This window comes from Simochromis diagramma, unplaced genomic scaffold (genome assembly GCF_900408965.1).
Source record: "Simochromis diagramma unplaced genomic scaffold, fSimDia1.1 OVJJ01000302.1, whole genome shotgun sequence".
Taxonomy (NCBI): Eukaryota; Metazoa; Chordata; class Actinopteri; order Cichliformes; family Cichlidae; genus Simochromis; species Simochromis diagramma.
Window position 1 is genome coordinate 10,510,674 of NW_024386792.1, and position 22,529 is coordinate 10,533,202.

Here is a 22,529-nt window from a genome sequence, read left to right on the forward strand (position 1 = left end):
TGTGCCAAATGTTTTCAAAGGGTGACATGTCTGGACTTCAGGCAGGGTGGATTTTCATCTGGACTCCTTTAATATTGTGCCATGCATGCTGGTGTTATTCATTCTGAATGTGGTTTAGCATTGTTTTGCCAGACCACAATAAGCGAGGCCTTTCCCTGGAAAGGACTTCATCTGGATGGCAGCGTGTGCTCCTTCACAACTTTTATATTATAGCTGGCAGGCTCTTAACAGTGACAAATACTCATGAAAGAGAGGCTATAGATGGGCCACAATTGAAAAGAAAAGCCTGCATAAAGTCCCTTAGTTTGTTGTTGGGTGACCACGCAATGCCAGAACAGCCTGAACGTGCCCTGGCAATAACATCCATCCACCCATTTTCTTAACAGCTTACCCATTTCAGGGTGGTGGAGACAGCTTTCATCAGGAGACAAGTGCAGTACACCCCAGACAGTTTCCCAGTCTACGTGAGGGCCCCTGGCAATAAAAATGTCTGAAACTCCATTGGAGGGATAGAGCACCATTTTACCAGAAGATATTTCCTCATTTAGTGTTTTGATGATAGCGATGGAGAGTGCTGTCTAACAAGGCGGTCCAAAATCTCTAACAGGGGTTTGAGCGGAGAGTGACTGGTGACTGCGAAGGAGATAGCATATCACTGACAATATATTTTTTACACATTGGGGACCATGGATTGGAGCAGTGTGATCCTGGAAAAGAGCACTAACACTGAGATAGATATGTCAGGATAAAGGTTATCACTCAGAACAACTTTGCATTGACTGGTAGTGATCCACTGTGAGTCTGTTTTAAACATCGCTTATCCCGATGCATGAGTGTAGTGAACTACACAGTAAGCAGCCATTATGTAGTTTTCTCCTGCTCCATTAACATGGAACAGCATGGACCGCAGACTGTCTCATATTAGTTTCACACAGCATTAGTCAGCGAACTTTCACAGATGTCACATGATATCTTAAAGTAAGCAATAAATGCTACGCAAAACATATCAACTAGCACGACAAAAAGCCATGTACATCCAAACGCTACATACGATTAATTATGCTGCATCTGTACAATATCTACACCCATCTGTGTTTCCTTGGAGGCTCATTTCCCTTTATTGTGGTCCTCAACAATAACAGCTACTTCTACTTCACTTAATTTCCACGTTTCATCTGGAGACTGATATCACTTGTTCTCAAGTGTTTTCTCAAAGGAAGCGCTGTTTAGTGAGTTTGCTTTATTGGGGTTGCTTTTGCACTCTCTGTGCATCAGTTGCATTCGTTATAGTGTCCCAGAGTTTATTTGCGTTTGCCTTCTAAAGTCCTAAAACACCATGTTGTGTTTTAGGGAGACCAGGTGTGAAAGTGATAATTATGAAAATGAATAAACAGTTTCTAAATGCTGCAGGGAGAGCAGTGCTGGGGCTTGCTTTAGAAACAGTGGAGCCACTTACCCTTTCTATGATCATAAAAAAATGTAAAGGTCAGAAAGATGTTCATCATATGCAATCTGAAATGTCAAAGACTTTAATTTTATGTCGTATGTAACAGATAGGGGTATTTTGTAAAAGCAATAAAGCAGACTAGTAATAGCACATAGTTTGACATTTATTTGATCTTCGCACTAAAACTTTATTTGCTTGGAGATTTTTAATTTACATCATGCAGACTATATATATATATTTGAAAAGAACATTTTCTGGCTTCTAGTACAGATGAACTAAATCCAGACAACATCACCTTCACAGAGACCAACAGAGACCTGCATGCTGCCGCTGCCATCTGCTCTGGGAGTAAACCAAAGGGATGTAATATTGAGCTTCTGAGGCTGAAATTATGCATGTCTTCCGATTTTCTGCTGCAGGCGATGAAATCACAGAAATGTAAAACAGTGGCTGTGTGTATGTAGAGTTTACACAAGTCTGAACAGGTGCCATAACAATGCAATGACTTCCCATCCCTTGAAAGAGTACAGACCGCTTCTTGGGCATAACAGAGGATTGACTGCATCCAGGCAAATTACTGAGGCAGCTGTGCTTTCGTCCTACTACTGATAGTCCCATAGGCCCCTGCAGTGCATATTTGAGCTGCATCCAGCATCCGTGCAATAAACAAAAAAGTCTGCTAGTTCTCTTTAGAACGTGACGATATTTTGAGTGACATCCAAAAACAAAAGAAAATACGCGGTAATGAATGGTCCATTATCCGTAGCTCTAAAACAGACATTTTTGCAGAGATAGTATGGATCATAACTATAGTCCTAATTTCAACAACAAAATTATAAAGACCACAAAAATGATGATTGCCTTCTGAGGAGGAAGTAGAGGGATGCAGTTTGATTATTAATGGCATTTACACTTGACATGATTACACATCCCCATGTTAAATGTGTCATCATCAAATGCTTTTAACAGCAGTAAATCACATCTGCCTGAGAAAGACAAAAGTTTCTTTAAATAAGATGCTGTCCATGCTGAACTTTGGGGAAAATGGTCCAGACTCTCGAGACATTCAGAATCTGAAATGGATGTAGATTGATTTAAACTTGAGCAACAATGTTTGGTGTCCTCTTTACTTGAGTAACAGACGAGACTGCATTTGCTATATGGATGAACTTTTTAAATAAAGCTTTAGGGCAGCAGTTTTTACAGTACTTTTTTTATCCCCCAAATGAAAACAGTCAAAGCGAATAACTGGAAATAGAAACAAAGTGTATAACGTATAAGGCGTATCTGTCTGTCACTCCTTTGGCACTGCTTATCCCACTTAGGCTTTCACAGGGTGGCTCTGGAGCCTATCTCACGGTGCAAGAGACCAGAGAGTGGGGGTGTTATTTACTAACATGCAAACTTAACCACACGTAGTAAAATTTCGACACTGGGCTGCTGTCACAACTTTGATTCTGAATTAGCTACACATGTGAACCCCCCCCCCCCCCCCCCCACCCCACCCTACCCAAATCTTCTTTTGTGAGGATAAAGACAAAAACAACAAAAAAACAACAAAGGACTGAAGAAACATTTGGAAACCCAAAGAAATGGTCAATCAGGAGATGCAATCACATCCCTGCAATCACTTGAAACAGAAAATCACATATCACCACCTGCAGGTCATCAGCCACACACACACACACACACAGAACCGTGCACGCGCACACACACAGAGGGTTTTTATTACTTCCTACGGATTATGAGCTCAGACTTATCTGTGAGGAAATGGCACAAACAAAGTAAACACATTTGAGGAGACCCATGGGGTAAATTAAAAACACTGAAAAGTGGTCTCGCCTTGAGACCATTAACCAATCTAAGCAGTGCGGTCCTGCAAGTATGGAAATAACGTTACTTTGTGAGTGTCAAAGTGAGTTCTCTGAAAATCACATGATTGTTACATAAAAGCAGAGCAGAGGCTGTGAAAGGTTCTGTTAGTTTCATCAGTATGCAGTGAGGAAATCCTAAGTTCACTTTTAAACGTGTGTATAAATGAATCCTTAATTTAAAAGTCCTTTAAAAAGAATGGACAGAATATAAATGTGTTCATTCAGAATGTATAACTGCAAAACCTTAACAACATATACCAATGAATTTAAATGCTGTTTTAGCTGTTTCTCTTTTATCTTTATGAAAAACTGTTCCACCTGTTCCGCTTTGCCACAAATACTGCATTGCGTATTTTTCTTCCCTGCTGAAACCTATTCATCATAACAAGTCCTGGTATAGTGACCATCGTGACATCGCACATTTGGTACGGCATGGCTCTGCAATGTAATCGCTTCATTTTCTGCATATATTTTTATTTTTTGTTCAAGACCGTTCTTCCAGCCTTCCATCGTCATGGAAACTCCTTCATCTAAAACATGAAGAAGCCGTTAATGCATTTTACAGTAATGACTATTCTCACTTGTTTGGGTTTACTTTGACAGCAGAAACCAAACTGACATTGATACTGTGCAAATTAGCCTTAAAACATACCATGCAGTCCTCATACATTACAGCAAGTGCAAAGCTAAGCACAGCAGAGGACTGTCAAATATATTACATATTTCATAGAAATATATAATTGGCATATTTATCCTGCTTCATAAACATTTAAGAACATTTGAATAACCCACTTTTCATTTGAAAAGTAACTTTTATCGTGCAGGTATAGGCAGATGCCATCATGCTAAAAGATGCGCTTTTATATAAAAATGTGCTGTATATGTGTTATTTCCTGCTTCCTTATTCCTACCAAGAATTCTGATGGCACAGCTTTGATGAGCTGAGGCTGGTGTGACCATGAAAAGATGAAAAGACATAAATGACAGCCTATCGAGGAAGACGGGGAGGATCAAATCTCACATCATCTGTCTGGCATATTGGCGAGAAATAGTGTTTACAGCTCTGCTGCAAGGCTCCCCTTAACATAAGAACATTGCACTGCCAGAATTTATCGCATCCTTAATGCTTTATCTTCACTTCTACCAATCCTGAATGTTGTGTGTGTGTGTGTGTGTGTGTGGATGAGTTGCAGAACTCTACTATACTTTACATCTTCTACTCTTACACCTTCTGATAGGATCTGAAAATAAACCCATCTCATTGGAAAGCACAAACGAATAAGACAGGCGAATTTCAACACATTACACGAATATGTCTTTTCACTTTGAAGCAATGAGCCCATGGTTCTCTGTGCATGTAAAGCCAATTCAAAGGCAATTCACTCTAGCTTTCTGTCACTCAGAAGAAGAGTGAGCTTAAGCTCTTGAAAACACCTGACAACTCCAAAGACCACTTGATATACTACTGGGCAGTGTGCGAGGAGGTTAACATGCCGGGATTTACTTCACCGGGCGCAATCGCGACACTTTCTTCTATCTTTATAAAATCAATAAAATGAACATCCATCAGATGTATCCCTTGAATTTAATGAAGAGTTTAACTTTAACACTTTTTCTGGATGACAGACAATTTCTTATCCAATTATCATTTACAAAACCTTTTATGGCTAGTACTTATTATATGAGTAAAAGTTGATTGATATGATGGTTCTGATGTTTCGAAGAAGGTTTTTAATATTTTTAAATGATTTAATCAATGTGTGCTTTTATTACTTTATTACCAGCTACATAAGAATTTATCCTCTGAGGAATGCAAATACATCTAGGTGGCTATTTCCTGAAAACTTAAAACTGAGGTCAGCACTTCATAATGTTTTTCCAGGTGAAAACAGCCTTTTATTGAATGGGTAACACACTTGCATAGTGATACAAGCGATTATTCTAATTAATGATAATAAGGACACACAATTATATGACTTTAGAGTCCATCAACTGACATTTTTTTCACTGAACCTTAAATCAAATGTGAGATTATTATAAGCCATCACCCGAGGAAAAAATAAAACAAGATGCATTTGAATTGAATTTTGTCAGCCTGTTTCTCAAACAGCAAAAGTAATTTAACCTGTGACGTGAATAATTAGTTGGAATTGTTTGAAAATCTAATTGTGAAACAGGAACGCATTAAATTCTGAGTGCTGTAACCAGCTCAAAGTTCAGGAGAAAACATGCTGTTCTGTGACAATGGAAAACAGAGTAGAGTGCAGGATTCGACTTTTAGTTTCTGCGATGCCCCTGATAATGGGTACTCAAATATTAAAATGTGCTTGTTTTCTGAAATTATCAATTCCTTTCAAGAACAATAAAGTAATGTTTAAATAGTTATCGCAGCTATCATGTAAAATATATTGTGTATCACATACATTTGAAGAACCTTCTTTTCTTAAAGGATCATTTCCAAGATTCAGGGACATCATATTTTGCTATTTTGTTACATCTAAATCTTTAGCAAATATTTTTGGTTCAGTGAAAAGAGTCATTTGAATTAAAATGACATGTTTTTTAATGTAAAGTTAATGCCTTTAATTGCTTAAAAATATTACTGTACTTCACTTCTGCATGTTTAAAGGGGTTATGACACAGAGAAAAAGCTCTACCAGGAAACTGACGTACCACGCATGACCATCTGGTGTCAGCGTTGCATACTCAAACCAAACACAGATTTCTCATTTTTCTTTTCCTTTCTTTTTCGTTTTGACATTTTAAAGTCCTTCACGCTAATCTTTGTAGCAGTTAACACCTGTGAAGCATTTTCAGATAAGTCCAAATCCAAATTGCTTCTACATTTTAAACTTTTCTAGTAACAAGGTCCAGTGCAGAATATTTCAAATTTGATAGATTGTTCCACCTTTTAGTGATAAACTTATTTTTTTGTGATAATCTAATTTTCAGATATCAGCCAGCTGCAAAAATGACATATAATTGCGTGACAGTGGTGCTGTTGATTCAACAGGAAGGCAGACAAAAGCTAAACTTCACTGGGCGTTCTTGACTTTGGAAGATGTAAATGAGAGAATGACCTCCACACTTCAGCCTGCTTAGAAAATTGTTCTGAAGTGTTTAACTGCAGCTTGCTGTTATGAAACTGAGAATTTGGACCAAGCTGACCTTGAATAAAGATTGCCTTGTCTCCAGTTTTGTACCACTTTCAAGTAAGGCTTCCATTCGCTGTAAGTAATGACTTTATTGATGAATAAATTTGCCAACATTTGGCTCAGTTCTTGATAAAAAAAAAAATATTGCAAGTTATTTTGCTTGGTGTCATTACAAGTGTCACACCTGCTGTTGCTCTCATTGTTACTGTGCGAAATAATCTGAGAACAGAGTGAAAGTGCTAACAGCCAATGGGTATGTCTGAAGTTTTTAATGTCAAAGTCAAACTTTTACATGATTAATCTTCATACCAAACCATTCATCAAGAGCTCTTCTTCTTCTTCCACATCATAGCAAATGCAATTAGTTCATTATGTAATTACAGGGGGGAATTGGCAAAGAAACAGAGCCAATTCCTAAAGGTAAAGAAAACAAAGAAGAGGAAAACAAAAATAACATTTTTTTTCCTTTTTTTTATCAAGTGCAGATTTGAACCTTAAGCATGCCATCGTTTGTTATGGTTTCCGGTTGTCTGTTCTACAGTGTACTTTATTTGTACATGGCTAGGGTAACAGCACAAGGGGGATGACAGGTACATGGCGTCCACTGAAGTGTCTCTTCTCAAAAGTGTCTTGATTAGTAGGTGGCAGATCTCAGACATGATGCCTTTCTCTGTCTCTCTCCCCTCTTCATTTTCGCAGTAGACTGAAACATCTTCATGTTTAAACGTGCAGTATAAAAAAAAGAGACACACCCACACAGATTCATTTACATAAAGTTCCCTTAAATCCACTCTTAAGTGTTTGAAAGGTGCCATCGTGGAACTGCCATAAAACAGCAGTTTGAAGAAATATTTGCCACTTTTAAAAGGCAGGGCTGTCTCAAGAGTCTCTTTGCAAAACTCACAAACTGGTTTCTCCACGGGTTCTTGATGCCCTTTAAGGGTCTGAAAACCATTTATCTCAACTCATTCTCCCAGAGAATGAGCACGTGTCCTTTTGTCTCTCAGAACATACCATGCAGGATATTATGATTGTTTTCAATCCCCATGAAGTCTCCAAGAAGCGAAAAATTCCAAATGTTAGGCTTTGAATTTTGTTACATCCTCAGCACAGTCCATCAAAAACAGAGCTCAGTAAACAGCCATATTGGGGTATATGGGAGTAATGAAGGCTTTGGGAGTAAATACATCAGTGGACCTGAAGCTAAAGAGTGTTTTTTACAGAGTTGGAAAGTTAAAGATATATACAGGTATACAAAGTGTATCCACACACACGGAGCTGTTCTTATCCTTGTAAAATCTAAGGAGGTGTCACAATGATTCCTGATTCATTTCCAGTCCAGTTACCTTTCAGTGAGGTGACAGTCAAGCCGCGACTCTGTGAGTAAGCTGAACCTTACTACACATTTTTTTTTAAAATGTCTTAGTTCACTCTTATGTTCCGAAAACAACCAGAAAAATTAAGAGACACACTGGCAATTTTCCAGCAGTGTTACATTCCTCTATCCAGACATTAATGAGATCAGAACAGATCAAGGGAGGAGAAGAGAGGAGAAAAGAAACTCATTAAGACCACAGGGACGACCTAACCCTATTATCCCTATCACACCACTGAGCCACACACTGATGATGGGAATTAAGATGTGTTGGCCTCAATCCACACCCACTCTTTAGCCCAATGCAGCAGAGTGTGTCGAAGTCGTGCAGTAGCTGATGGGAAGGACAAAATGTGAAGGAGTCTGTTATCTGTGCAGTTCAGCACAGCAGTATGGGCGTGTTCAGGTCAGCACTGCGCGGTGAAACGGGTCGCAGCACAAGTCTTACGTTCCCAATTCACTATGTTCTTTTTTTAATATATATATATATATAGCCTCTGGCATCCTTTGTGCCAAAGTGAGCGAAAGGGCCCAAGGTTACTTCAAACTCTCTCCACGATAAAGAAGAAACGATCTCATCCACTGAAGCTAACTCCCTTGCTGCAATCATTATCTCCATTTCCCCGCGAGCACACACATTTAGTACAGATGTATCCAAATAAGCGTGGTATTCAAAAAAGCATGTGGTTTAAAAAAGAGAGGAAAAAAAAGTTAGCATAATCTTTCTTTCATGCAGTTTTTTTCTTTCCTTTTTTTCTTACAGAAGCTATAGAAGTTTGGTCTTTTCTATGAGTCCTACGTACAGCAGAATAGCTCCGGTTTTCACATTGTCTATCGTCACTTACAGTAGATGTCACTGAAATTCCCTTTAATGTAGTCTCACACATCAGTCAGAGATGAATAATTATTAAATACATTTCATGTTTAAATACTGGATGGAGGGGAGCAGGCAAAATGCTACAGCTAGTTCAATGATAATGTTAAAAAATTATGATAAAAAATCACATACATACATAGTGCACATGAACTACGCACTGCGTTTATATGACTTATGTTTAAATATGCTGTGTGTAGTGTGTGTTGTGTTTGCCTGTTCTTAATTTTTTCTGTATGAAAGTTAATGCAGGTTATTACATACTTTATGTTACACAGCCACTGACTCGTGTCATAAACGGTGGCCTTATGCACGTCCACATTCTGTAAATGCACTGTATGTTTGTGTTTACATGCTATGCTCAGTGTATGAGCGCTTGCATGCGTATGAGTGCATATGTGTCCGCGTGTGCGTGAGAGAGCACTTATCATACATGAACAGCGTTAGGATACCGTAGATGTGCAATGAACTAAGCACCCCAGTCTACTCAACGAAAGACAGCAGCGGAGAGATAACGCTGCTGTTTTATCAAATACTGACATACACTATATACATACAGACTGGGTGTAAAGGTAAAATAATAAACATATATTCTCACACACGCCCGAATACTGTGGCACTACTGACATACTATGAGGACACTGTATTCTGAAAAATTACATTTGATTGTAAGAAAAGTCTGTTTTCACATTGTTGCTGTTTGTTCTGAATCGTATGTGTTTTAAACAACTGATGTTTTTTTCTAGTGTGCAACATTGCGGCGATCACACTTGGGTGGTACTTTACGCTCTATTTATGACAGAAAATCCTCAAGACATGAGCAGTTTGATTGGTTAATATCCCCCTCTTGTGTTATGATACAGTTGATTAGACATTAGAAAAATTGATTGGTTTGAATTAGATTCAAATAACTCAATCAAAGACCCGTCACTTCTTTTTTAATCTGTTTTGACTGGATGAAACCTCTGTGGTTTTTCAGCAGATGGCTCACCAGTTGAGTCCAAATCTGGTCTGCTGTAGACTCAGTTTTTATACGCACTCAGGAATTTATAGCATCAGAATTTACACCGTCTCCGCCTCTTTCTTCTTCATACAGTTCCCTCTGTGGGATAGGGTCAGGCATGCATCAGATTCAGGTAAAAAGAAGAGAAGATTGTCCTCCTCCACATTGTCATAAGAGGAGCTTTGCCTGTAGGTAACTTTCACCAGTATTTAGAAAAATGCTTTAGAAAGTGTTCTTTCTGTTCAGGGTTCTCCTAGGAGTTGATCCAATTTTTTTTCTACATTTAAGGGCCTATAAATATTAGTCAGAATCAAAAAGTATTTTTGGAAAACATCTTTTCTGACAGTTTCACATCTTCCCAGGTTCCAAGTCCTTTCACGCTGATGACTTGCCAGTGAAGTTTTAATCCTCCCTCTTGTTACGGAAAAGGAAGTAGTGGTGAGGACTGCAAGGATGTCACAGGTAGACCTCACGGCGTGACAAGGTCAGGCAGGATGTGGTCTTGTAGTCCCCTCCTGTCCGCGTCAGTGGTATGACCTCAGGTGGGTTTTGGCCTTCTCCCCCTCCCTCCTCTTGTTGGCGTCTCCCAAAACCAGCACTGCTAAATGTGTCGTAGGATGCAGAAGTCATCTTGCGGTTAAGAAGGTTACGGTTGTGATCACCCATATTCCTGTTGTGGTTTCCCCTACCCAGGGTGCCAAGCGGATCCCCATTGGCTAGAGGTAATCTCTGACCTTCTCCACTGACGACCACTCCGGGTTCGGAGCTCCCCGCGCTTCCCGCACTCTCACTGTCACTCTCATGGTCGTTACCGCGAAGATTATTGTTGTCATCTCCGGGGGCAAAGGTCGAGAGTCGTGGTGGGTCGCTGCCGTGGCGCTGACGCGGCCGTGCTGAAGAGCGGACAGGCATCCAACAAGTGTCAGAATGGCCAAACTCATCACACTCCCTGGTACACTTCCCTGTCAAAGCTACATCTGGCAGCTGTCTAGCATCTGGATACAGAAAAAAGAAACAAAAGAAGTTAAATGACATCTCTGCCTTAATTTAACAAGTAATATATCACAATGAAAACACTGGCGAAAAGAGAGTGAAAGGGGAATGTCACAATGAACTGACTCACGGTGCCACACACTAGACCACCAAATGATGAGGAGACAAGGAAATAAAAAGTACCAGAGAGAAAGGAGAGTTGAACAATGAGACAGGAAGACAGAAAATAGCTTTAAAAAGATGGTTTTAGACAAAGGTTGCAAAGGAGGGGGTTGAATTAAAGGAAAAATGCTGCTGGAGCAAAAAGAAAAACTGCTGACATCCAAAGAATGCATAAAAAAATCAGGTGCGGTTCAGCATTACATTAAAGGTAAAAGGTGAGGTCAAAGCAAAAAGAAAAAGAAAAAGAAAAAAATACTGAAAAGAAAAGGAAATTCATCATCAGGAATTTGAATGGCAAGACTAAATTTCTTTATGTGGAAGGAATTGATTGGATGTGTATTTGTAACATTCCTCCAGTGCTTTTTTCCAAAGGTTAGCGAGACTACCAGAGATTTAATGCTGATGCATTGTAGCCTTATGTATGCAAAACCAGTCATTTGTCTTTTCATGTCTTGTCATGTCTTGTAATGTGTTCATTTCCTGTTAAAGCTTCTAACTTTGGCTTCACTTGAATTTACCGCAAGAAATTAGATATCTCTGCTGTAATCTGCCAGCAAAGTTTTACTGAATATGTAGAGCGGCAGCAGTAACTTCATGTGAAACCAAACAAGAACATACTTGTGCAGTATAATTAAAGCCAACACAATGAATTCTCTGTTCAATTCGTCTCTCCATCTGACCGTGACAAAAACTTATTAAACTCAACAAAATCCTCAAGATTTCGCACACTGGCAAGAAGCAGCATTGAACTGGAAACTCACTGAAAGCCATAGAACTAGTTATTCACCAAGGTCACAGTGACCCTGGCTTGTTGCCGATGTTGCTGCAGCCCTGGCATGACCATATACAGAGGAAAGACGAGTGAAAAGATCAAAAGAATAACTTTTTTTGTCGCTTGCCATCCTTGACAAAGACTTTGCACAAAAAGGTGAAAACACAATTTCATTGGTGAAGCAGATGCTTGGACAAGGCCAGTGATAGTTCTCTGGCATAACATACTAACACACATTAGCTTTTATTAAAAAAACCCTTCACATATTACTCAGAAACACTCTGTATATGTGGGACAAGTGCATGCACACACAGAGACACACAGACACACACAGAACAAATGCTTTTTTGTATAAAACAGATTTCCATCATGTGAAAGACTGAAAAGATTCCCGAGGCCTTGACAGCAAGCCGAGGTTTTAATGAAAGTGTTATTGTGTGTTTTTATGGCATAGAAAGAGGAGGTGAGGGGGTGCGAGAGACAGATAGGGAAAGAGAAAATGAGAGACATAGATAGTGTCTATCAACATGTCCAAGCAAAGTAAAACATATACAAGTAAATGCATCACTCGGCCTTTTTGAGCGCTAATGCCATGTGTGTACCATTCTCCACATGCTCCTCCTCCCCTACGCTGCCCTCAGGTGTGGTTCGCTCGTAGCCTTCCTCTGGAAGCGGCAGGGCTCCCAACCGAGGCCCTGATGAACTCTTGCTACTCGGAGTCTCCGAGTCTTCCAGGCCACTGTCATAGCAACCACCGTCCTGTGGTTGGCTCACTACCGAGAAGGTCACCCGGCGAAGGGTCCCCTGCAGAAAACAGACAGAAACACACGCACAATATGAGATTAATCATCCAGTATTCCTAATCTGAGGTTCTAAATCTGAGGATTAGGCTGTTGGGCAGGGGTCTGCAAAGACATATTGGGATTATTGGAGGATGTTCGCCTTGATTATGGGCTTAGCTGCTACAATGCAGGGTAATAGTTATCAACCAATCATGGCACTCCCTCAAAGTTTTCAGTTGGCCTTTAATCCCAGTTTAGATTAAGGTTTCTGGACATGGTTGATGTTTACAAACCTCTGGACGGGCCAGAGAGAGTTTCTTTTCAATCTGGAATGGTGCCTAGTAGTAGCAGCTGGGTAATATAAAGTTCAAGCTCACAAACAACATTCAGCACTGTATTGAAATAAGAGAAGGATGTTAAATGATGAGTCTGGTGACATTTTACATCTTTCTCATTGACAGCAAGAAAAAACGGACATGCACAGATTTTATGCTTTTGACTAAAGCAAAAGCCGGGGTGAAGGCCTTCCGTTTTTCTGTCTGTCTCTCAGATACAAATACTGGCAGGTCAGATTTTTCGGAAATGTGCTGGAATGGTGGAACATGCACAAAGGAAGAGGCCATTAAATTTCAGTCTGAGCGTGGTTAACTCTTTTGAAACTGCAAAAAAGGCCTCGGTGGTGCATGTGCTTTCCAGTTAAAAAGGCTTGTCTGTGTCTCCAAAGGCTCATACAGCCTCTCTGGCGCAAAGGGTGACATGTTCCTTCAAAATGAATGACAGGCAGCGTATTCAGCTCAAGCCAGTCTCTACTAGATCATCCTGCTGTGTATGTGGAATTCGCACTAGCTTACTTACTAAAATCCACTGCATTTATTTAACCCCTTAAAGCCTGAGTTTTAATTTATGTCACATTTGCTACACCTGGCATTTTTTACCTCTATTTTTGTTATTTATTGCTTAAAATGTATTGTGAGATTTATTTAGGTTTTTTGGGGGAGTGGGGAGGGTTGACAGATGATGTAGAAGTCTAAAAAATGCATTTTAATATAATACACTGGGCATTAAAGGGTTAATAAAAAAAAGAAAAGAATGTAAAACTACACATTTGTGATCCACAACAATTTACATCCTCATACTCTTTGGGCTCCAGTTCCAGAGATATGAGATATCAAAAGATCTGACACGCGTTATCCTTCATTTTATCTTAGTTTAGAAGTAAGCCAACTCATCATAATGTAGAAATTTATTAATATCTGAATAGCAAAAAATAAATAAGAGCTGCAACTTTCAAAAATAGGCTGCAAGCATCCTTGCGACACAAACCACTGAACCATCTTCCATCAATAACAAATAATCTAGTTTTACAGTGTAAGTGGTTTCAGGAGTGAATTACATCATTCATGCAAACTAAGCATCACACCTGCTCCAGTTTTAACGCTCAAATCACCCCAGTCTAGTTAGCGGAGCGGTTTTCACTTTGGGGCGAGACAGAGAGGATAAAGATTGTTATAAGTTCACGCTGAGAGGCTATCAGTGAAAGTTAAACGACGCTGTCTGGCCTGAAGGGATCACTCTGCACCAGGAAGCCCATTTCTATATAACCCCCCTTCCCCCACAAACCCCTTTCATACTCATTTATCTGGTCACAAAATTACATCCCTTTCAACCTAAATCTGCTTTGAAACATGCAGCGTATGGGGAGGAAGTGACTGAGCAGAGGACGGAAGCAGATTAGGGTGGACAAAACGTCAGCTCAGAAAGTCACCTCAGGATAATCGGGGAGAAAAACTGATGGAGGGCTGCAATAAAAGTCCGGACTGTACCAAATCTTCCTTTTCTTTCAAACAGGCACACAAGCGCGCGCAGAAAGAAAAGAAACATTTGAGCGAGTTCACCTAATGAACGCACAAGACAAGATGAGAGGCGAACACAGCAAAATTAATTAAGGAGAAACGGGAAATTAATGGAGCACGTGTTTCTTCTGCCACTTCTTAACATCGTTGAGATAAAATGGGGATGAGAAAAAGTGACTCAGACAACAGGGATGGGAGGCACGTGCAAGGGTGAGGAAAGAGCCGAGACATTGGAATCTAATGGAAAACCAGTAGTTCTTGGAACCTCTGTGGCTTCATTTTAACTCTCCACAGACGGAGCAATGTATTTTTAGAGCGTTCACTTAGTTGAAGCTCAACCTCTTTCCCACTTATTCAAACAGGGGGCAACAGCTCAGAGAGGGAACAGTGGATAAATGAGTAGAAGCTGGGTGTAAAGAGTCAGCGAGAACATGAGTAAGAAATAGTTTGGCTGCCAAGAAAATGTGGGAACTTGTAATAATAAGTGTTTTCCGACATCACAGGTGTTGACAAAAAGAAATCCTCTTTTCACTTAACAGGCTGTCAAAACTTTTCTACTTCTGATCATAAAATAATATTAACTCAACATTACGGCAGGATGTGTTTTCATGATCACAGATTTATTTCATGAAAATAATGATGAAAAATTATAATAATTTCTGATCACAAGGCCACAAGAGGGGCATGCAATCCTTCCCGTGTTCAAGGGATATAAAACAGGAAAAAGAAAGAAAGATATTCTCATGTATGGCTTTGACAAAACAAACTTGCCCCCTAATAAAAGACTGGGCAACTTTAAAAACACAGTCCGCTGTTCAGAAGCTCTTTCCTGAATCCGCTAATTTCTTTTCTTGCCCAGCTGAGAAAAACGCTCTCTGTCTTACACAATAGAAGATATTTCAACCAGTATAATTGCACAGTTGACATTTCTCCCTTTTCAATCTGAAAAATGTCCAGAATAAAATAAAAATCACTTCTATTTTGATTGTATTCAATAACATCAAGGATGTGCCGTTACATCTACCTGAGTGAGGAAATACACAACTTAAGAAAAGAGGTAATAATCGTACTTTTGTGCAACTAGGTAATTTGTTTCAGGAGGGCAAAGCTGTCAGTAAACAGAGGTATATTGAGATGACAAGTAACAATAACACTGTCAATATGCTTTATATTAGCTACTATGCTAAGAAAGTTAGCGTGTGAGCAACCTTTGCTAATTGAGCAGTAAGTATAAAGTATAAAGCTGAGGCTGCTGTGTCGAAAGATCTGATTCAGCACACAAACTCTTCATGTCCTCTTCATGTGGTTATTGAGCAATTACTTAGTGTGCTCAATAAAGACGAAAAGCACAGCTGTTTGCGTGTTGCTAGTCTAGTCAGACTGCGGTTGTCTATAATTGTCACATGAAGATCAGATAACATTTTATGGGCAATCGATGTAGAGATCGTGGTCTTTCCAAAGGCTTAACAAACTTTTTCTTAGAGCTGTACTTCTGAATATGAGATTCTTAGCTCTGTGGCTTAAATGTAACATGTCAGCTACATGAGAGGGGGTAGGATTACTGTGTAAGTGTAGAAATCCAGCTTGGAACACAGAGCACGCCTTGATTTACAGCAGCTTATTGCAAAACTGGTGCGGGTTGCTCCTCTGTGTGTGTTTTATTACAGATCTGATCTGTTCAGCCATGATTCCGTCTAATTCAATTTCCCTCTAACCTTGTTTCTGGCCAGACTTGCCCCCTTTCATTCCTTCATCCTTGTTATTTTTTATTTTCTACTTCTCTCCCGCTTCTCCCCCTTCTTCGCTTCGGCCAATTCGACAGTCACCCCCTCTCCACAGCTGTAGCATAGCTCTCCCTCTGTCCTCCGTGACTCCTGTTCACTTCCTCCATCTCCTCCTCAATCCTTTCTTCTCCTTGTAAGTCAGCGTTATGATGTGGCGATCGATGATGTGTCCTTGACCTCGTTATGAGTCCCTCTCTGCTTCCCCACAGCGGGCTTTATTGACCCATAACTTCTCTGCACTCCCCAAACCCCCTTTTCCAGCGTCTTCTCACATCCACTGCCTTAGCCTCATTGACAAACCTCGCTTCTTTTCTTTTGCCAAATCCCATATTTTGGCATGTTCTAGTCATTACATTCTATGACTCCACACTCTACACATTCTGCCTCAGCTCCTCTTACTACTTCACATTGTCGTCTCACTTTTTCCTTTTCGCTCTCACTCACCCTCTGCTACCCAGTAACCATTTGAACATCTTTTTTTTGTGAATATGGATTTCTTAAAAAGCTTTTCACATCTCCGCCTTCTTTGCTTATACCTGCGAAGTGTCTCCTACTCTCTCCTTGCTTCTTTGCCAGCTTCTACCTTTGCACTGAAAAACCTCCTTGATGTTTTCCAACCTGACTGACAAAAGCACTTTTGTATGTGCATGTGCACTTTCTCTAATTTGGAGGAGGAACTTCAAAAAAGTCTCATTATTATAATAGGTAACATAGTGCTATACTCAAATATCAACTGAATGTGAAAACACATTTATTAGTTTCAAAACACACGCATGGATGAACTGGCTAAGGTCCAGTGTGGCCTATGAATTCATGCCTGATGGAGTATTAATTGAGTCTGACGGAGGACATAAAAAAAACCCTTCCCCCTAATCTGACATGGGCCATTACAGTCCAATACTGACATGGGAGCTTCGCTCATCTGCGCAGCAAAGTGAGCGAGTGTGAGTGTCCGCGTTTGATCGATTATGTTTTCATATGTGTGTGTGGATGTAATGCAACTATATTGTACAAACATATGACCATCCTGGAAGTTGGTCTGAAGTTATTTCTGGCAGATCGAAAGAGTGAATCAAAAGGAAGCATGATGGGTCTGAACTAAGAATAAACTTAACCATCTGTATCTTGCAGCTCTGAAGAGAAAAAAAAAAGAGTTCCTAATATAGCTTTCATTTCAGGGCAAAACCGTGTTGCAGACTGTGTGTGTGAGTGTGTGTATATGCATATGAGTGAGACTTCTCACATTTATGTTTGTGTTTGATAGCCGTGTACGAGTGTGAGACTTTCAAAACCTGCAAGATGTGTTATGTCAGCCCGTGAGAGTAGTCGCACCTGCGTGTGCGTCTGTGTTTGTAGAATGTGTGTGTGTGCGCGTGCACAGGTTGGCTCAGTCATCAAGGTAATTAGTGTGTAAACCTCCTTGCTGTCGGTTCAAAGAGAATTAACGAGCTCTAGTTAATTAACAGTCTCCCTCTCTTCTTGTTACATGTGTCTGCATATTCAACACATGTGTGTATCTGCACATCTGATTCTTGGTCTGTGTGTATGTGTGTGTGTGTCTGTGTGTGAGAGAGAGAGAGCATTTGGATGTGAGACCGTGTTTGTGTTTGTTTATGCCCTGGTACACTCTGGTCTGCATAATGAACTGACAGGATGCGGCTTATGCATAAACCAAAACTACAAATATGGTTGTAGGACTGGAGCCACAGTTCCCTTTTGCTCTCTGCTCGTTCTCCTTGATGTTTAACACCATCTTTGTATAGGTGAAGAGCCACTGCGGCTAATTTTTAGAAACCAAGTGTACTGGGTTGTAACAGTGCATAGACAGGGGGACAAATTCCCATCAGGAGCACAGATTTATTCAAATCATGTTGCATGGAGGCAGAGTGAGACAGATTCAATAAATACAGACCAAAAAATGTAAAATAATTCATTTGACGGATTGACTGATATGACTTTTTAAAGGCTGATACATAATATAAAATCATTATCCATTAAAAGAGTTGATGATAGCTTTTAACTTCTGAACTGACAATTGATAAAAGTCAGTGTAATTAGGTTTCGGCTAAACATACTTAATGACCATAATAATTGGTTTTTTCTTTGTGGCTTCTTTCTTTTATTCAAGAAAACAAAACTATGAAAAGAAGTGTAAAATGTAACAGGCTGTGACAGAACAAATATTAAATTTATCGACTGAGAGCTGGAAATGCTAGTGTTGATGATGATTAATTTTTATCTTTATAATTCATAATGACGTTAGCCGGTCCTACTGCCCGGCATCAAAAGTGTTGTGATGGATTATACTTTCATCTGTCTTTGCCCAACATATTGCTGCATGTTTGTATTTATTGCTGTTTGCTAAAAATAAAAAAACTGGATGTTAAAAGAAAAAGTGTTTTTCCCGTGTTGTTAATATAGTTCTTTTGAAACAGGCCAAAGTCGGTTTATTCACTGAGTCCAACGTCAATCAAGCAGACAACAAACATCCTGTTTGTAATCGCTCCCTCCAGACACCTGAAATTTTCCTTACGTTGACTGAGGGGTGCCGCGGTGTAATTTCCCTGGCAGCGATCCTTGAATCGTGATTTTAATCCTGAGAACACGTTACATTTGATGGCGTGCATCAATATTTATAAAATAAGATATTTTTAGGCCAAAAATTGGATTGTGTGACTGATGTGGGATACTGAAAGTCTTAATTACAGACCAGATTTATGGAATTCTTTAAGAGGCTTAGCAGCTCTAGTGGGCAGGATGACCTCTTGAATGATTAGAATAACCCTGGCATTTAAGCATAATATGAGTAATGACTTAATAATCAGTTTAAAAAAAATAAATTAGTGATTAAACGAGTACATTGCTCTAAAAAGCCTTTAATATACAAATGAATAAAGTAAATAGCGATCTATTCTTTGGTTCTGTACAAAGCTGTCAAAAAATAAATAAATAAATCAGAGGGTTGGCAGTTCAGTCCCTGGCCCCTCCACCTTGGGCAGGACGGTCAACCCTAAGTTGCTCCTGATGGGCGGTGAGCTTCATACGCCAGCTCTACTGTGACTAGTGTTGCACGATAAAGGATTAAAAATGCCTTAAAAGTGCAGATTATTCAACATAGCTATTTTTTATTAACAGATAATATCACTTTATCCCGATTCTTATAATCTGGAAGTTTATTTACTATCTAAAAAAATACCAGACCTGATAAAATGTCAGCCTAATGCTTATTACAGCTATAACTGTGTGGAATACGTAAGGTGATATTGCACTATACTACCAGAGCACACACTGAAAACTAATATGCTCCTGTTGACACCACATGGGTATAGTCCAGACTTCATATCCGGAATGCTGATCAGTCAAAATGACCTTTGTTTCTGCTCTTTTGTTTTGCTGCCGTTTAGAAATCATGTTGTGCTAATGCAGACAGCCAGCGTGCATGTGGTCATACTTTAAGAGTAGAGTGAATACTGAAATGAATAAGTGAACTCAATAACAGCGACCAGATTACAATGCAAATATTATTGAAAAATAATGAGCTTGCATTGACTGCTTTAAAGCAGGCATCCTTACACCTTGCATGATTAAACTGCCATGAAAAAGGCGTTTATGGAGAGACACTTCTTCACTGTGGATTCACACAATGTGGCTCTACGGATGACATGTTGCATGACTTGCATTTAACTTCAAAGCTTGCTTTTCCTTGCCTTTCTTTACTATTGTTTTCTACCATTTTAATTGCCATTTAAATTCTCTGGCTCCAGATGTCTTGTTTCATAACTGTAAGGGATTTTTTTCTTTTTACAAGCACCTTAAGTGTGAAATTTGTTGGTGAAAAAAACAACAACACATGAATGTCTTTGTTGTTTTTTTTAAATCTAATTGCACAAACAAAGTTCATTTCTACTCCAACACTTTTTGCTATTTCTTTTCTTCTGTCTTTTCTCATCATGTCAAAGAGTCCAATAAAATAAATGAAACTAAAGTTTAGCTGGAAAATGAGTTAATTGTTAAAATTCGTGTGATCCTAATAAAATCTCCAAGAGTTTATGAGAAAACCTCCTGGAATCTTTTTCTGTCAACTGTTAAGTTATGCATCAAAGCCAGTGAGGAGGGGAAACAGTGAAGCACGCTGACAGAAAGCATCTTTCAGTTACTGCGCAAACAGGACAGACGGGTTAACAATTTATTTGATGATGATATATTTAAACTGGTTATTTAAATATAGAAATGATCTGCAACTTTGTTCAAGCCCTTAGTGGTGTAATGGAGTGACGTTTCCAGTGCCATAATGCAGTTTCTTAAGGCTATGTTGAAAAGAGCAGACATCCTGCTTACGCAGTGTCACCGCTGGGTCAAGCAGACAGGTACAGACATGTGTCAAGAGACTACGTGGAAGGGAGTGACAGATGATGGATGGAACAACTGATCAAAGGTGGGATGAGGAAAAAAAATGTCTGTTAATAAGCATTTGTAGCGAGGTAAATATAAAATAATAAAAGGAAAAGACTCGGCATGACCACAGACTGTCTGAAGTAGAAGTGAAGAAGAGATGAAGAATGTCGTTCAGAGGAAGAGACGCGGACTGTTGTGGCATTTGCAGAATGCACAAAATGGTTTGGAGCAGGTTGAAACTCAGCTCAGGGAGGGATGAAGCAATATGAGTGGCATTTCTTCAGCTGTCTGGCCCAGTGATGTTGATGAGTCAAGGCGCCTTATTATCACAGCGCACACTCACGCACTCGCACAGACATTCATAGCTTCCACGCTGATGCCGTAAATGCGCACTTCAGCCACGCTTGCTCACACTCACACTTGCAGGTGTGCACTTTAACACACACTGACAACACATCTATAACTATGCAGCATGTATGTTGCAGTGGGACCACCTCTGCAGTAACAGCAATCCTCCCTTATCCATGCTTCTGCTTTTTCCCTCCCTTCCCATGTTTCTCTGCTCTCCTTCACCCTTTGTTCCCTCACCCCCCACTTTCTCCCCTTTCATTTCCTCTTTCTTCTTTCATTCCCCTCATTCTGCAGTTCACCGATCTTCTCTCCCTCTTTCCCTCCCCTCTTCCTTTCTCTTCTTTCCTCTGTCTCAGTCTCTCGCTCTCCATTGCTCCCTAGAAGCAGGTGATGTAGAAGGGTGCTCAGCAGTATCTGACTATCAGGCCTGACTCTGTGAGAGGAATGATAATCACTGTGCTGCACTGCAGAGAGAAAAAGAAGAGAGGGAGAGAGAGAGAGAGAGAAAGGGAGAAGAGGGAGGGATAGGGGGTATGAGGTAGCGAAAAAGGGGGGCAAGTGCGGCAGTAGAAATGAGGGGGCAAATTAAAGTGCGTGGGGGGTTGGAGACGCAGAGGGCAAGAGAGCGGGACAAAGAGAAAGGAGGCAAAGAAAAAGGAGAAATATGGGGAGAAGGGTATAGAAGAAAGAAAGACCGGATTACAGAAATTGAGCAGTGCTTTAGAAACATGTTACCTTCTTGGTGTCACGCTCCCTCATTCCCCTCACAGGAGCACCTTCTCTTGTTCCACTCCCCTAATCTTTTCCCCTCCTGCATACACACTTACACACAACCACACTCGCACTCCTCAAACAACACCACCCCTACCACCACAACAGCTTGTTGTACAACAGCCCCGCGGTATGAGGGAGAGCCTTAGCCTTGTGTCTGAGCGCCAGAGAACATTAACTGCAGCAGCGAGGTCATCTGATCGGCACTATGCGGACCCATTCGCTCCCTCTCTCCACACTCCTCTTCAGAATGCTGCAGTCTGCTGCAAGCCCTCCGGTGGCAAACACTGGAACTACGAGCCTCGCTGACTTCTGACACGCCTGTCCCGCTTAACAGTTTTTGCTTTGTGCAAGGCACGTTTGTGATTTGTTGAAGCTTTGTGAACTTCAATCACTTTCTCTTATTGGCTCCATTTAGAAATAAAACCGTGAGTCAGTTGTGCACCATTTTAGCCCTAACTAGTTATTTAAAGTGTGTGGATGTTTGCAGGTATTTTGTGGATGACTGTTTGTGCAGAGGCAGACAGGCAGAGAGACTGTTTCGCTGCATGTGGATCGACTGCTTCGCCATCCACCACAGCTTTATTACCATCAATCTGTCCACTCTGGCATTGTGCTTTCTCCCTTCTCCCTGTCTCCATCTGGGCTCTCCACCCTGCAGATACACATTGAAAATCATTGACTCTATTCACAGCATCGGCCCTTTGAAATGTTTATCCTTTTGTGCAGCCGTGGCTGTCTATAGGGGAAAAAACAAAACAGAAACAAAGGCTCATAGTGTGAGATGTGAAACGAGGCTTACCGGACAAATGCCCATGATTCAGATTAGCTCCTTTGTTGGTGTGTGTGTGTGCTGGTGGTGTTCATCACTTTCCAGTGCTAGTCCTTAAAACAGTCATCTCTTATAATATCCATGACAGCAGTCATTGTTAAGAAAG

At 40.3% G+C, this 22,529-nt stretch overlaps 1 protein-coding gene across 1 annotated transcript in view; it reads right to left on the reverse strand.

Moving 5' to 3' along the window:
• Window positions 1–6,716: 6,716 nt before the first annotated feature.
• pcdh7a (protocadherin 7a) overlaps window positions 6,717–22,529 on the reverse strand; it is a 40,510-nt gene continuing 24,697 nt past the window's right edge. The window contains exons 5-6 of the mRNA XM_040024410.1: window positions 12,258–12,459; window positions 6,717–10,723 (exon numbers count right to left, since the gene is read on the reverse strand). Of these exons, the coding sequence (XP_039880344.1) occupies window positions 10,185–10,723; window positions 12,258–12,459 (741 nt within the window). The 3' untranslated portion in view covers window positions 6,717–10,184. The remainder of the gene's footprint in view (window positions 10,724–12,257; window positions 12,460–22,529) is intronic.